This window comes from Corvus moneduloides, chromosome 12 (genome assembly GCF_009650955.1).
Source record: "Corvus moneduloides isolate bCorMon1 chromosome 12, bCorMon1.pri, whole genome shotgun sequence".
Classification (NCBI taxonomy): Eukaryota; Metazoa; Chordata; class Aves; order Passeriformes; family Corvidae; genus Corvus; species Corvus moneduloides.
Window position 1 is genome coordinate 5,618,473 of NC_045487.1, and position 13,833 is coordinate 5,632,305.

At 48.0% G+C, this 13,833-nt stretch overlaps 1 protein-coding gene across 3 annotated transcripts in view; it reads left to right on the forward strand.

Annotated features, from left to right (window-relative positions):
- Positions 1-1,049: 1,049 nt before the first annotated feature.
- Positions 1,050-13,833, forward strand: part of MAF (MAF bZIP transcription factor) — a 185,034-nt gene continuing 172,250 nt past the window's right edge. The window contains exons 1-2 of one of the 3 annotated variants that reach the window (XM_032122104.1): positions 1,050-2,898; positions 13,219-13,285. In XM_032122104.1, coding sequence (XP_031977995.1) covers positions 1,811-2,898; positions 13,219-13,252 — 1,122 coding nt within the window. In that variant the 5' untranslated portion in view covers positions 1,050-1,810 and the 3' untranslated portion in view covers positions 13,253-13,285. The remainder of the gene's footprint in view (positions 2,899-13,218; positions 13,286-13,833) is intronic. The other 2 variants (XM_032122102.1, XM_032122103.1) reach the window with 2 other exon arrangements.

A 13,833-nucleotide genomic window follows, 5' to 3' on the forward strand; every position in this document is an offset into this window, starting at 1 on the left:
CAAGTGTCAGAAGTCAGGTTTCTGAGAATTACTTTTCAGATAAACAACTTTATAGCGCTGCACTTAATCTTACTTACTAGAGACATCTCATTTATCACGGAATTACAAGTAACTTTAATTCTATCGATATTCCCATAAAGCCCGGTCGGAAAATCGAGCCTGGCAGCCCCGAAGGCTGCGGATCTCCCCGGCCCGCGGCGGGTGCAGCCGGGGCCGGGCGAGACCGCGGTGGCTGCGGGGGCGGGCGGGACACGACGCGGGGGCCCGTCCTGTCCTGTCCCGTCCTGTCCCATCCCGTCCCGTGGCTCGGCACTGACCTGTGGACGAGAGATGGCGCTGTCGAGGTTCGAACCGAGCCGCTCCGCCGCTCCGCTCCAGCCGCCGCCGCTCCTCGGCCCCCGGACCGGCCCCAGCCCCCTCCCGGAGGTGAAGGGGGGCTGGGGGGGACGCGAAAGTAAATACAATTAGTTCTAAATGTATTAAATTAATTAGTCCTGGCCGACACGCCGAGTGCGGCGACAGGGGAGGGTGGGGGGAGAGCGGGGTTTGCAAACTTGCGGGGCTCTCGCACCTCCGGGCGGGAGTGGGGGATGGAGGGATCGATGCCCCGTCCCCGTAACAAAATAATCAATAAGTGACCGGGGCGCTGCGGGGGAGCCGAGCGATGACCCGCGGCCGGCACAGGGGAAGGGCCGCCCGCCCGCCCGCCCGCAGGTACCCGCGCCGGGCACGGCGGAGCCCCGCGCTGCCTCCGCGCTGCCCGCTCCCACCCGGGCGCTGCCGGGTCCCCCCGCGGTACCGCGCCCGCCGCTCCCCCTCCCTGGTCGCGGCCGCACGGAGCTCCCCCGCGCCCCCGGGTGCCGGGCCGGGCTCAGGGCAGCTCCGGAGCAGCCGGCCCCGGGGCAGGGCGCTCGTCCGCGGGCGCGCACGGTGCGGTGCGGCCGGGCGGAGCGGGCCGGCGGTGGCCGAGCCGAGCCGAGCCGAGCCGGGGCGCGGTGCCGGCGGCCAGGAGGGGGTTAAGCGGGCGCTGACAGTCAGCTGAGCCCTGACTGACAGCCCGCAAAGTTTCCCTGTCGCTATACTCTTATGCTAATGAGGCCGGGCGGCGCGCGCCCATTGGCCCGGCCCCGAGCCTGTGTCCCGCCTGACGTCACGGGCGCTATAAAACTCCGCAATGCTTTAAACTCTCCTGCCGGATCAAACCTTTAAATATTTTTCATCTTCTTGCTGTAGCTTTGAGGCCGAGGTTTTTTTCCCTCTCTCTCTCTCTCCTTTTTTTTTTTAACTCTTATTATTATTTTGGTTGCGATACAGACTTTTTTTTTTTCTTTTTTTTTTTTGCCTTCGCTCTCTTTCCCTGCTCCCTCCCCCGATGAACCTCTCTCCTCGCTCTGCACTTTGCACGAGAGAGCCCAGAGGAAAGGCACCATGAAGTGTTAAAAATAACAAAACAAAACAACAACAACAACAAATTTACTCGCAACAACACCAGCTAACACTTCCAGCTGCGGTTCGCGAGCTGCGAAAGAGAGCGAGAGAGAGAGAAGGGAGGGAGAGAGGAGGAAAAAAAAAAAAAACCTCTATGCAAAAGGCGAATAGCGAGAGCCCCGCGCTCTGATGCATCAGCGGAGCCTCTGCGAGGGATAACGCGGAGCGGGAGAGGAGCCGCCGGGGCGGACCGGAGCGGAGGCAGAGCAGGAGAGCGGAGCGGAGCTCGCCAAAAATCAAGCTGGCTCACCCGGTGGCGACTCAGAGCAGCCCCCTCGCTCCCGGAGCGCACCCTTTCTGGAGGACTCTCGGCAGCAAAAGGATGGCATCAGAGCTGGCGATGAGCAGCTCCGACCTGCCCACCAGTCCCCTGGCCATGGAATATGTTAATGACTTCGATCTGATGAAGTTTGAAGTGAAAAAGGAGCCGGTGGAGACCGATCGCATTATCAGCCAGTGCGGCCGCCTGATCGCCGGGGGATCGCTCTCCTCCACCCCGATGAGCACGCCCTGCAGCTCCGTGCCCCCGTCCCCCAGCTTCTCGGCGCCCAGCCCCGGCTCCGGCTCCGACCAGAAGACCCACCTGGAAGACTACTACTGGATGACGGGGTACCCGCAGCAGCTCAACCCGGAGGCGCTGGGCTTCAGCCCCGAGGACGCGGTGGAGGCGCTGATCAACAGCAGCCACCACCCGCTGCCCGGCGCCTTCGATGGCTATGCTAGAGGGCAGCAGCTGGCCGCGGCCGCCGGCGGCTCCGTGCCGGCCGAGGAGATGGGCTCGGCGGCCGCCGTGGTGTCGGCGGTGATCGCCGCGGCGGCGGCGCAGGGCGGCGCGCCCCACTACCACCACCACCACCACCACCCGCATCACGGCGGCGGCGGCGGCGGCGGCGGCGGCGGCGGGCACCCCCACGCCGCGGCGCCGGGCAGCGCGCCGCCCTCCTCCGCCTCCTCGGCCGCCGGCTCCGGCACCGGCAGCGGCGGCGGCGGCGGCGGCGGCGCCGGGGGGCTGCACCACCCGCACCACGGCGGCGGCGGCGGCGGCGGCGGCGGCCTCCACTTCGACGACCGCTTCTCCGACGAGCAGCTGGTGACCATGTCGGTGCGGGAGCTGAACCGGCAGCTGCGGGGCGTCAGCAAGGAAGAGGTGATCCGGCTGAAGCAGAAGAGGAGGACCCTCAAAAACAGGGGCTATGCCCAGTCCTGCCGCTTCAAGAGGGTCCAGCAGCGGCACGTCCTGGAGTCGGAGAAGAACCAGCTGCTGCAGCAAGTGGAGCACCTAAAGCAGGAGATCTCCAGGCTGGTCCGGGAGAGGGACGCCTACAAGGAAAAGTACGAGAAGCTGGTCAGCAATGGCTTCAGAGAAAACGGATCCAGCAGCGACAACCCTTCCTCTCCAGAGTTTTTCATGTGAGTTCCCACAGCCTTGCCACCTTAACTAAAAGTTCTCCGTGTGAGTTGTTGTTGGGGGCTTTGCTAGAGCCACAACCCCGCTTGCCACCTTCTATTACCTTTTTTTTTTTTAAAAAAAAAAAAAAAACAACAAAAAACTCAAAACAATTTTAAAACAAAGTTGTTTTTTGGGTTGGTTTTTGGTTTTTTTTTTTCTTTTTAAGGTGGGCTGGCTCCGTGTTGGCCAATCTAAAGTTCTACATGAGTTTCCTTTCTGTTTATTATTATTATTATTATTATTATTTTTATTTTTTGTGGGGGCTTGCTGTTGTGTTATTTTTTTTTAATTTGAAAGATCCAACTCGCCACCAACTCAGTTCTTCATATGAAGCTTGCTCTTCTTTGAAACCTGCCATCCACATTATATATATATTTTTAAGTTCATGAGGTTTTTTCTTTTGAGCTTGCTGTGTCCAAAAAGTCAGATTTTTTTTTTTGCCATCCTGAGTTCTTCATATGAGATTTGAGCTTTGCAAAAAGAAAAATAAAATAAAAAAATAAAAAAACTAAACAAAACAAAAAAATACAAAAAAAAGGTGAAAATTTTAGACTCCAGCTTGCTGAGTTCCATCAGTTTTTAGCGTTGTTGTGCAAAACTAGAGATATGCCTAGATCAATCTGCCAAAATCAAGCCTGCATCAACCTTCGGTGTGTTCATGTGAGTTTTGGCCTTAATCTGCCAAATGTGAGACTTTAGTCTGCCATTAGAATCCCATACTCATCTCATGCATTACGCTTGCTATTTTGTCTTAGCAACAATGAACTATAACTGTTTCGAAAGACTATGAAAAAGAGACATTATATTAATAAAAAGCCCTGCATGCTGGTCATGTACGGTATAATTATTTTTTTTTTCTTTTGCTTGGAAATGGACTTTTGGAGACTATTATGGCATGGCATTCATCCTTTTGTTTTATTGCCTCATCACTTTTTTGGGTTGAAAGCAAAAAAGTGCAACCTTTGATCTTCCTCCTCCTCTTCCTCCCATTAAAGTTTGCATCTGCTCTAAAACTGCTTTGAGTTACTCAAAACTTCAGACTTCCTTTTAAATGCACTGAAGCATTCCCTCTCAAAAAACCTGCCAGAATGGATTTTGGTAACCTAATGTGGCAAAAAAAAATTAAAAAAATAAAACAAAGCATAGAAGGAACTTTGGAAAGATGTTCAAAAACAAAATTCACATCCCACTTGGGGGGGACATTGAAACCATGCTGTTGCCTAAAAACAGTCTAAAATTAATTTCAAGTGATCTGCCCCATTTTTTTTTTTCTTTTGCATTTGGTCATTGTCAAATGTGGAATGCTCTGGGTTCCTAGTATATAATTTAATTCTAGTTTCTGTCATCTGTTAGCCCAGTTAAAATGTATGCTACAGATAAAGGAATGTTATAGATAAATTCGAAAGAGTTAGGTCTGTTTAGATGTAGATTTTTTTTTTTAAAGATTGATGCACTAAATTGTTTACTGTCGTGATGTAAAGGGGGGTAGAATTTGCAACGGGACTGTTTTAAAAAGTAGTTTATGCAGCATGTGCTTGCAACTTAAATATAAGTTGGGTATATGTAGTCCTTGCTATACCACTGACTGTATTTGAAAACCAAAGTATTAAAAGGGGGAGGCACCCCTGTTTATATCTATAGGGGTATTTTACATTAAAAATGTATGGGTTGTTTTTGTTTTTGTTTTTTTTTTTCAAAATTGAAGTATTTGGGACTGAATTGCACTAAGATATAACCTGCAAGCATATAATACAAAAACAACAAAAAAAAATTACGAACCTGTTTAGAACGCTAATACAATTTATGCAGTTATAAAGATGGCATTACTGCACAGTTTTAAAATGATGCAGATTTTTTTACAGTTGTATTGTGGTGCAGAACTGGATTTTCTGTAACTTCAAAAATTCCACAGTTTTAAAGGCAATAATCAGTAAATTTTATTTTCAGGGACTGATATCCTGTCTTTTAAAAAAAAATGGAAAGTAAATCTTACCACAATAAATATAAAAAAATCTTGTCAGTTACTTTTTCTTTTACATATTTTGCTGTGCAAAATTGTTTTATATCTTGAGTTACTAACTAACCACGTGTGATGTTCCTATGTGCTTTTCTTTCATTTTCAACTCTATGGTTATATCAAAAGAGAGAATAATCTACAATAATAAACTGCATTTTTTTGATTCCGTACTCAGTTTCTTAGTCTGTAGTTTAAAGTTCCATAACTCCCAGCGCAGTATTTCAGCGTGCTGCCTGCCGAAGGGGCGATGCTGACCCAAGAGCTGGACTCGATAATGTTCAGGAGGGGAGAAGGACAAGGGTAGCTTCGTGTAAAATGGAAAATTGTCACCCACTAGAACTCAAGTTCTCTCTCAGGTAGATGAAAAACGTGAGCTCTCAGGTGCTGCTTCTGACTTCTCAGTAGTGCAGGGAGGGCAGTTTCAGTGACTCAGATCATCCCACCAAGTTCTAGGAGATCTCAAAGGGGAGGTCTGCTTAAAAACCTGATGACACGATATGGCCCTGTATTTTGGTTGTTTAATGATGGAGTGAAGTGAAAGAGAAGACTTCACATCCTCTTATCATCTGATCCCAGCTAAGCATGCCTGTCTCTAGTAAGAGATGACACTGCATCAGGCTTGGCTTGTCACAGAGCCACTTAATGCTAGATCAAAAGATTTCTTACCATTTTGCTCCATACTGCCTCCTTTTTTTTTTCCTTTGCTTTTTTACCCCTCTTTTTTCTTTTGTTTACCCTGTGGATTTTTTTTGTTGATGTTTTGGGGTTTTTTTGGTTTTGTTTTGTTGCTTTTTCTTTTGCTACAGGCCTTAGAAAGTCCAGAGAGAGCTGAGGAGTGGAGAAAAAAAAAAGCCAAAGGACTTCCTCCAACTTTTGAGAATTATTTGTTCTAAACAATCAATCCCAAAGGTTAATGTGCTAAAAACATTCAGGTCTCTGAGCCCTTCTTCACTGCAGTTCTCCATGTCAAAGGGCATTTCAACTTTGAAAGGCTCCTCAAACCCTCGACCCAGTGCGTTTAAAGCCACCTTTCCCTGAGAGCCTCCAGTGTCTGTTGGCAGAGTGCTGTCCTGCTCCCTGAATGGGATTATCTGCCCGGTTTATGTGAGAGGCAGAGGCCTCTCCGAAGGATGCTCCAGCCTCTCCAGGATGGGAGGTTTATCTCCAGACCCAGGCTCATAAACCAAACACTTTTTTCTTTTCCTTTGTGTTTTTCCCCCCTGCTGCTGGTGCCACTTATTCCCAGCAGTAAGGTCATCCATCCCGGGTGCTGGTGGCCTTGTCGAGGGTTGAGCTGCAAGGTCAAGGTGTATCTCTGAGTCCCCCTGCAGCACCTGTACCCACGAGAGCCTGTGTCAGTGGGCAGTGGCTGGTGCTGGAGGTCACTCTGCTCCTGCTGAGGTCCCTTTGGCAGGGATGGACACCAGCCTCTCTGTTGGTGACAGCAGTGGCTTGGTCTCCGGAGCCGATACTGTGTCTCACCCCTCCCCAGTGCCGGGGCACCAACCTGCCCTTTGGCATCTGACCTGCTGTTTCACCAGGGTTTGAGTAATGGTTCAAGCTCCAGATTCTGGTTAATTTGAGTTCCATTTTCTGGTTAATGTGTAATCTGTGGGTAAACTGGTTGCTATTGGCCAAGCTGGGAATTATCTCCTCTCATAAAGACAAGGCTGCTTGTTATTTTGTCTCCCACCTTCCCTTCCCTGACTGAGCCTTTACCAATGCCCAGGTGTTTTTGCTTTGTTAGAAGCCTTGCTGCTGCCTGTGCTGAGAGCAAGGAATGGAAGGGACAAGGCCTGTCATCAGCAGAACCCCCGCTGAAGTGGTACTGCAACCCCCAAGGGAGCACAGAACCCCAAGCTGCCCAGAGCAGGACCACTTCTGGTCCAGCCTCATCCTCACACCCCGCTGTCGCTTCAGGCTTCCTTGCAGGCAAAGTTAGGAGTAGGCAATAGGATTTTAAAAGTGCTGTGAATTGACTGAGTAGTGAAGAGCAAGGAGAGCACTGCACTGCCGCCTCCCTGAAGTACCTTCTTTCTCAGAGGAAAAATAACAAACATCCTATTTGAATGATTTGAGAGATAAGAGAAAACCTTCCTAGAAATAGACTTCCTAGAATAGAGTGACAAAGGGAAAATTCCCATCACACCCCCAACCTGAGAGGGGAAAAAAGCTTTCTTCCAGTTTGGCATTGTAATTACAATCTTGCTTTGCAAATTAAGAAAAAACAACGCAGCCTTCCTTAGACTGCACTTGAATTTCAGCCTGAAACACGCCAAGTGGCCAACAGAAGGGGAAAAAAATTAGGTACACATTTTAATATTCACTAAAGCAAAGTGATTATTGGGGTTCTCTGTATGAGTCATTGCAGGGGAGCGCCCACCTTTGCCGCAGGACTGCTTGCTGAAGACTAATTGGAACCGCTCTGCTCTGAATAACCTACATTCATTAATCACCCCGTGCTTGACTCTGGCCTCAATCCTGCTCCCACTGAACTCGGAGGTGCAATCCCTGGGGATTTCAAAGGGGAGCAGGATCCCACTGTTCTCCCCCAGGTAAAAAACAGGGGGAATGCTGCCTGAGCCAGGCACTCAGGTGTCAAAAGGTGTGCGTGGTCTTAATCTGCCCATCACTAACAACATCCTATTTTTCTCATAGTCCTGTAGTGCTTTCCCATTTATTAGCTACATTACAAAGAACTTTCATGTGACAGCAGATACGTGCACAGACAGCGGCCCTTTGCTGGCTGGGAAATGGTGTGCACTGGGGCTTAGCCTCCTCCTCCCTCCCCAGCCCACCTTGCCCCTCAGCCTTTTTTATTTCCACCCCCTAAAATGAAACACAATCCTCTCCTGCCCAGCCTCCAGGCTTCTGCTGAGCAGAGTCCAAGAGTATTTTTTGGTTTTGCTGCAGCATTTTCCCTGCCTGAGAAATGTCATCCTGGACTGCATCCTAAAAAAAAGACGGGAGAAGGGAGGGAAATATCCCGGTCACACCAGTGCATATTTATTTCCTGAACAATTTCTCCCAAGGCATGCGGCGAGAAGTGCACGTTTGCAAACTGAGCGGGGAGAGCTTCTATTTATTAGAAAGTCTTCTTCACCCTTTTAAAACAAAAACGCCAGCGCTGAATCAAAATGTCACTTGAAAACTCCCCCCACGCGAAACATGGCAGCAAATCTTTAGTTTAAAAAATGAACTTTCCCAGGTCTTTCTTTTCTTTTCCCCGTCTGAAAGCTTTTCTGCAGCTGTTTCCTCCCCCTTCCTCTGCGTAGTGTGTAGGAAGTTCTTGATCTAGAATCATTCATAATTTTAATACCAATTTCTATTTGACATAATATACTAATATCAGATAGAGAGTGTAGCTGCTTCCTGGATTTAGGGAGGAAATGATGCATATATCAGAATTATCTGCTCAGATGCCAGAACTACATTGGTGTCATTTCAGCATGTGCTCTGTTGAAAGGAAATCCTCTATATTTATTACTCCGATCATCAGAGGAGCTAAATGGACCCACTGTTTCTGACACCTGTTCATATGGCTGAATTTAAAATTCCATGCAGGAAAAAAAATCCTACATACTTCAACGTTAGGAATTAAGATTTTTTTTAATACACTTTTCCCCCTCCCTCTTTCCAAATCACTCTGTTGTGAGGGGCTGCCATAAGGCTTGGGCATTCCGGGGGTAGCTATGGAGAGTGGGATAGATTTTGTTTGCTCAGCTCTGACAAAAACCAATCCTGCTCATACACACACACACACACAGAGTCTGTAACCAAATGCTTCAGATGTCTGTTTTAAGTGCAGGTCTCGGTATGAATAACACGATATAGCACACCCCAGAACGTGGCAGAGGTGAGCGGCCAAGAAAGAACTCATCTTTTTGGGAGGGAGCTGAGCACTGAACCACTTCATAATTTTAAGGCTCCTCTAATGAATTTTTTTGGGCATAGCAGGTACAAATCAATAGATTAAAATACTGTACACTCTGCTGCATCTAATTCTTGACTGCCTGAAATTGCGGGGGAGGACCGAGAATAACATTTGTCACTCTGAGGGCTGAGTGCATTTAGATTTGTGAGCTCTAAGCCAACACAATGCAAAAATAGTCCAGGATGTGACTTAACTTTTCAAGTGAAAAGCAAAAGGCCAGGGATCTGTGAGGCTGTAGTTGGCAGACAGGCAGTTCCATCCCGAGCTATCTATCACCTTATCGGGCTGACCCGGCACAGTGTGACAACATCGCCGTGTCCTCAATGCTCGCTGCCTGTATTTCAGCACTCTCTGAAATGATCATTTTCGTTCACTATTGCTGTACCCACTTTTTTCCCTCCAAATTCTGGCTTTTAAAACTGTGTCACTTCCGATGCACAGCGAAGTGTGCAGGCCTATAATCATGGTGCAGTGAATGATGAGGACAGAGCTTGCCCTGCCTCTCTCCTTGCTTAGTTTGAAGCCCTGTGGACTTTGTGACATTATTTTCTTTTTTTTTTTTTAATTAATAAATGTTATTGTTTTGTAATGCATCTCTATTCGACATCTTACATGGAAGAAATCAAAGCGAGACCAGAAGTTTGCTAGAAGTGGTGTTTCTCCACTGTGCAGAAAAAAAATACCCAGTAAACGACAAATCGAGCAGTGTCCTCAAGTTTCCAGCGGGGGTAGAGGATGGAGTGTCCCTGGGTGCTGCTCTCAATTGTTAATTCATGAAGACCCACGGTCCTGAGCAATGTTCCCTTAGCTTGTCCTGATACAGCAGAGATGCCGATGGCTGTGGACGGAGGCGTTGAGCCTCAATGCCCTGTTCCAGTGAAGGCTCTGGCGTCTCCCTGACCCACAGGCCTTTGGGTTTGCGCTAAATCTGGGTGTCCCCGAAAGGCTGCAGGGTGTGGGGACAGCAGGGTGTCGGCAGAGCTAAGTGCCCACACGCCTTTGCCTCCCTGCCGCCAGCGCGGCATCTGCCTCGGCCGGGGGAGCAGCAGCACTGGGGAGGGTTCTGGCACGGATTTTCACATCCCTGCTTCCAGCAGCTCCAGAACGCCCCGGTCCGGGACAGTCTGTGCAGGGATGCAGCCCCTCCTCGTCCCTCACGGTACCGGGACCGCGGCCGGCGGGGTAGCTCGGGGGGCGGCCGGGCCCCCTCGGGGGCTGCCCTGAGCCCGGCCCGGCCGGGCGGCCACGTCCAGGGGCACAGCCGGCCCCAGCCCCTGGCCCCGGGCACAGCCCCCGCCGCCTGCACAGCTCTGCCGCCGGGCAGAGCCCTGCCCCCGGCCCAGCCCTGTCCCATGCACAGCCCTGCCCCGGGCATAGCCCCAGATCCCAGGCACAGCCCCCGGCCCGGGCACAGCCCCCGGCCCCTGTACAGCCCCCGGCCCCGGGCAGAGCCCCCGGCCCCGGCCCCGTGGGCTGCAGAGGCCGCCCGGCCGCGGGTCCCACCTCAGCTAGGTACGGGGGCAGGCCCGGCCGCCCGGGGGAAGGCGGAAAGGTGAGGACCGCATCCGCCGTTTGTTTGTTTCTTGTTTGTTTTTCTCTAAATCCCATCCCTGCGACAAAAAGGGTGTCTGGGCGGAACTATGGATCCGTCTGTCCGCGCATCCAGAGCGGAGCTCCGGTTGTCAGCCGGCGGCTCCCGCGGGCCGCCCGGTCCTAGGTATGTCCACAGAGCACTTCCCTCGGGTTTGTCAGTGTTTGGTCAGTGTTTCCAATTTCTTTTTTCCCCTTCTCCTTTTCCTTTTCCTTTTCTTTTTCCTTTTCCTTCCCTTTTTTCTTTTCCTTTCCCATTTTGTTTTCCTTTTTCCTCTTCATTCTTATCTCTTTCTTCTTCCTTTTCCTCTCTCTCTCTCGTTCTTTTTCTTTCTTATTTTTTCTTTTTTTTTCTTTTCTAATTCTTGAATTGTCCCCCTTTCCTTCCTTCCTTTCTTTTTCCTTTATACCTGTGCTCACACAGAGACAAATCTAAACCCGACTGCAATCAAAGGGAGCTTTTTAAATGACTTTTTTGGATCAGACCTTGAGTTCTCTGCAGGGAGCAAGAATGGGAGCAGGCAGGATTTACATTTCATGGCTTTTAAAGAATCTGAAGTACGGGGAATGGCGTTTGCCGAGGCTGTTTCACAAGTCTATGTGGATGTACCTCGGAATGTGTATATGATTAAGCTTAAAGCCCTCTTCTGTAAGAAAGCAGGCAGATTCCCTTTCCTGCAGCCTGAACCCTGCTTCTCCAATTTTGATACAAAAGTTCTTGCCAAGGCCTTGGCAGTGGGATGTCACTGCTGAAGGGGATGGAATCAGAGTGTTTGTTGGTATTGTCTTCCAAAGCTGAGGTGTGTCCACTGCAAACAGCCCCTGCTCCCTCAAGCACTGAGAGCCGTGACAGTGAAACATTAGTGACAATAAAAATGAGCCCAAAATTGAACCAAACAAGACCTAATATTTTTTTTTCCTTTCCCACCCCTTCCCCCCAACTTAACTGCTTCCAAATTCCCTGATGAAAGCATTTTAATATGTAGGAAGGGCTGCTGGAGTCTGCAATGCGATTCAGTGTTCTGTGGTGTGGGATGAACAGATTTTCCTTTCTGTAGGGTTTCCTCCTGCAAAGTCATTGTAGAGGAGGGAATACTGTAAGATTAAATCTGGTTAAAATACTATATTCATGTCACACCAGATATGGTCTCCAGACTGTGCACAGTCTTTCAGCTTCCTTTATTGTGAAATCCTTTTAAAATAGCACAGTGTAGTGTAGAGAACTTATTGAAGTATAACTGTCTTACACTAACTCTGTCAGATAAAATGAAGGAAAGTGATCAGCCTTCTTAAATTAATAAATCTGCTTCGTGTCTCTGGCTGCCTTCACTCTCTCTTGCTGTCTCTGACTCTTTCCTTATTAATAAACTGATAGTTAAATAAAGCTGCTAAGTGAAGCAATGCACCTTGTCCGTGGAAGAGGGCTGGTGCCTCCTGTTCCTGGTCTGCTGTGCTGGGAATGGCTGTGGGCTTAGGGCAGGGATGGCCACAGCAAAGGCTAAAAGCAGGCTGACCACATCAGTTTCTAGATGCTCCTCAGGTGTGAGGCTTGAGTACCTGTTCCCCTCAACCTCCTGCATTAATAACAGGATGAATTAACCGATTGGCATGAAAGGAGAGGTCGTCCTGAGGAAAATGACACCAAAGGTCCACAGGAGTCATTTGCTTTTAGAGATTCCGGGCCAGGTGCCAAGTATTGCATTTATGGAAGCACTGTCCCCTTTCTCAAAAAAAAAAAAAATTTAAAAAATCCTGAAAAACAAAACAAAACAAAAAGGCAACATCTTTTTCAGTGGCATATGGGGTCCTTTCAATGAGGGGGTTCTTTCAAGTGGGGACCTTTGGGTGGGATGTGGGACAGGGATCATTCAGCTGGCTCTAAACATGCCGCCCACTTTTGTTTTCAGATCTGCAGAGCTAATGTGGAATCAAAATGCTGGAAAAGCACCTATAGGTTGTCTTGCCTTTTTTCTTTTTTATTCAAGTTGATCAGACTTGCTCTGATTATGCTGCACAGTTACAATAAATGGATGGAGCTCAAGCATTCCTGCAGGTGCTTCATAGGAAATATATGTGTATGCCTGCGTGTGCACACTCAGGGAGAGAAAGTTGACTGTAAGGGACACAACAAAATATCCATATTTAAGGAATGTGGATTGACTCACTGACTTATCTCACTTATTGTACAAAGATTCACTCAATGTTGAATTTTTTTTTTTTTTTTAAATTAGATTTTAAATATGTGTTGACAGGATGAATTTGTACAGTGTGAGTAACTGCAGGGGGAAATGACAGCTCTGCTTTTGTTATTAAACTACTGTCTTGAAAATAATGGAGTGTGTACAAAAATTGATTGTTATTTTGCCAATTACATTAGTGCAGCTAATAACGATCGCTAAGAAAGAAATACAGAAAGGTACATGCTTTCAGATCTTAGAAACTGATATTCACTGGTGAGGCAAAAATATGTGTTTTTAAGGTAATTTGTCAGTAAGAATCTCCTGTTACTAATGTGAAGTAAATACTAGATGTGTGAGCTAGAAATGTTTCACTTCAAACTGTGTTCATTTCTTCTTCACTCAGTCAGAGTTAATAAACAGTACAAGAGACTTTCTAAATTTAATTTAGGATTTGCATATAAAAGGTCCTATTCTGTACCATAGTGGCACAACAGACAGGCTTTACAACGTTAAATATTCCTTTTAATAATAGTTTATTTTAATATGTTTACTAAATTAGGTACCCGAGAGAATCATCTACAACGGTGATGTGAAAATCCCTGTTACCCGAGGTCAAAAAAAAAAAGGTACGTTTTCCTCTTCATTAGCAATTTGACATATTTCAGCAGGGGTGGTAATTTCACTGCTTTGTTTTCTGCTGCTAAGATGGTGCTTTTTGCTCAGCCCCGGGGAGCCGGTGACAGGCTGTGGTGCAGTTTCCTGGGCTTTTGGGTGAGGCTGACTTTCAGGTGCCTACAAGAACCACTTGCAATGATGGGGCTTTGTACTTTTGTCAGCCAGGCAGCTCTCCTGTGTCCCACAACTCATATATAATCCTTTGCAAATGTTTTCTTTCTTTTTCTTCAAATGATAGTGTTCAGACACCAGCTACAGGGATTAAGGATGGGTCTTCTGAAGATCTCCCTCAGATCTTGATGAAAATCATGAGTCTGTGTTAGATGACTTCAGTACTTACAAGTTACAATAGAGTTTAATTCACAGCACTGCTTTCCTCTGGAAATTCATGTTCATTCAATCTGTCAACATTGACTAAAAAATATGCTGCTAATGAAAATGTGGGAATTAAAACTTTCAATCCCTTCCCCTGCTAGACTCAAACAGGCACTTTATTTTT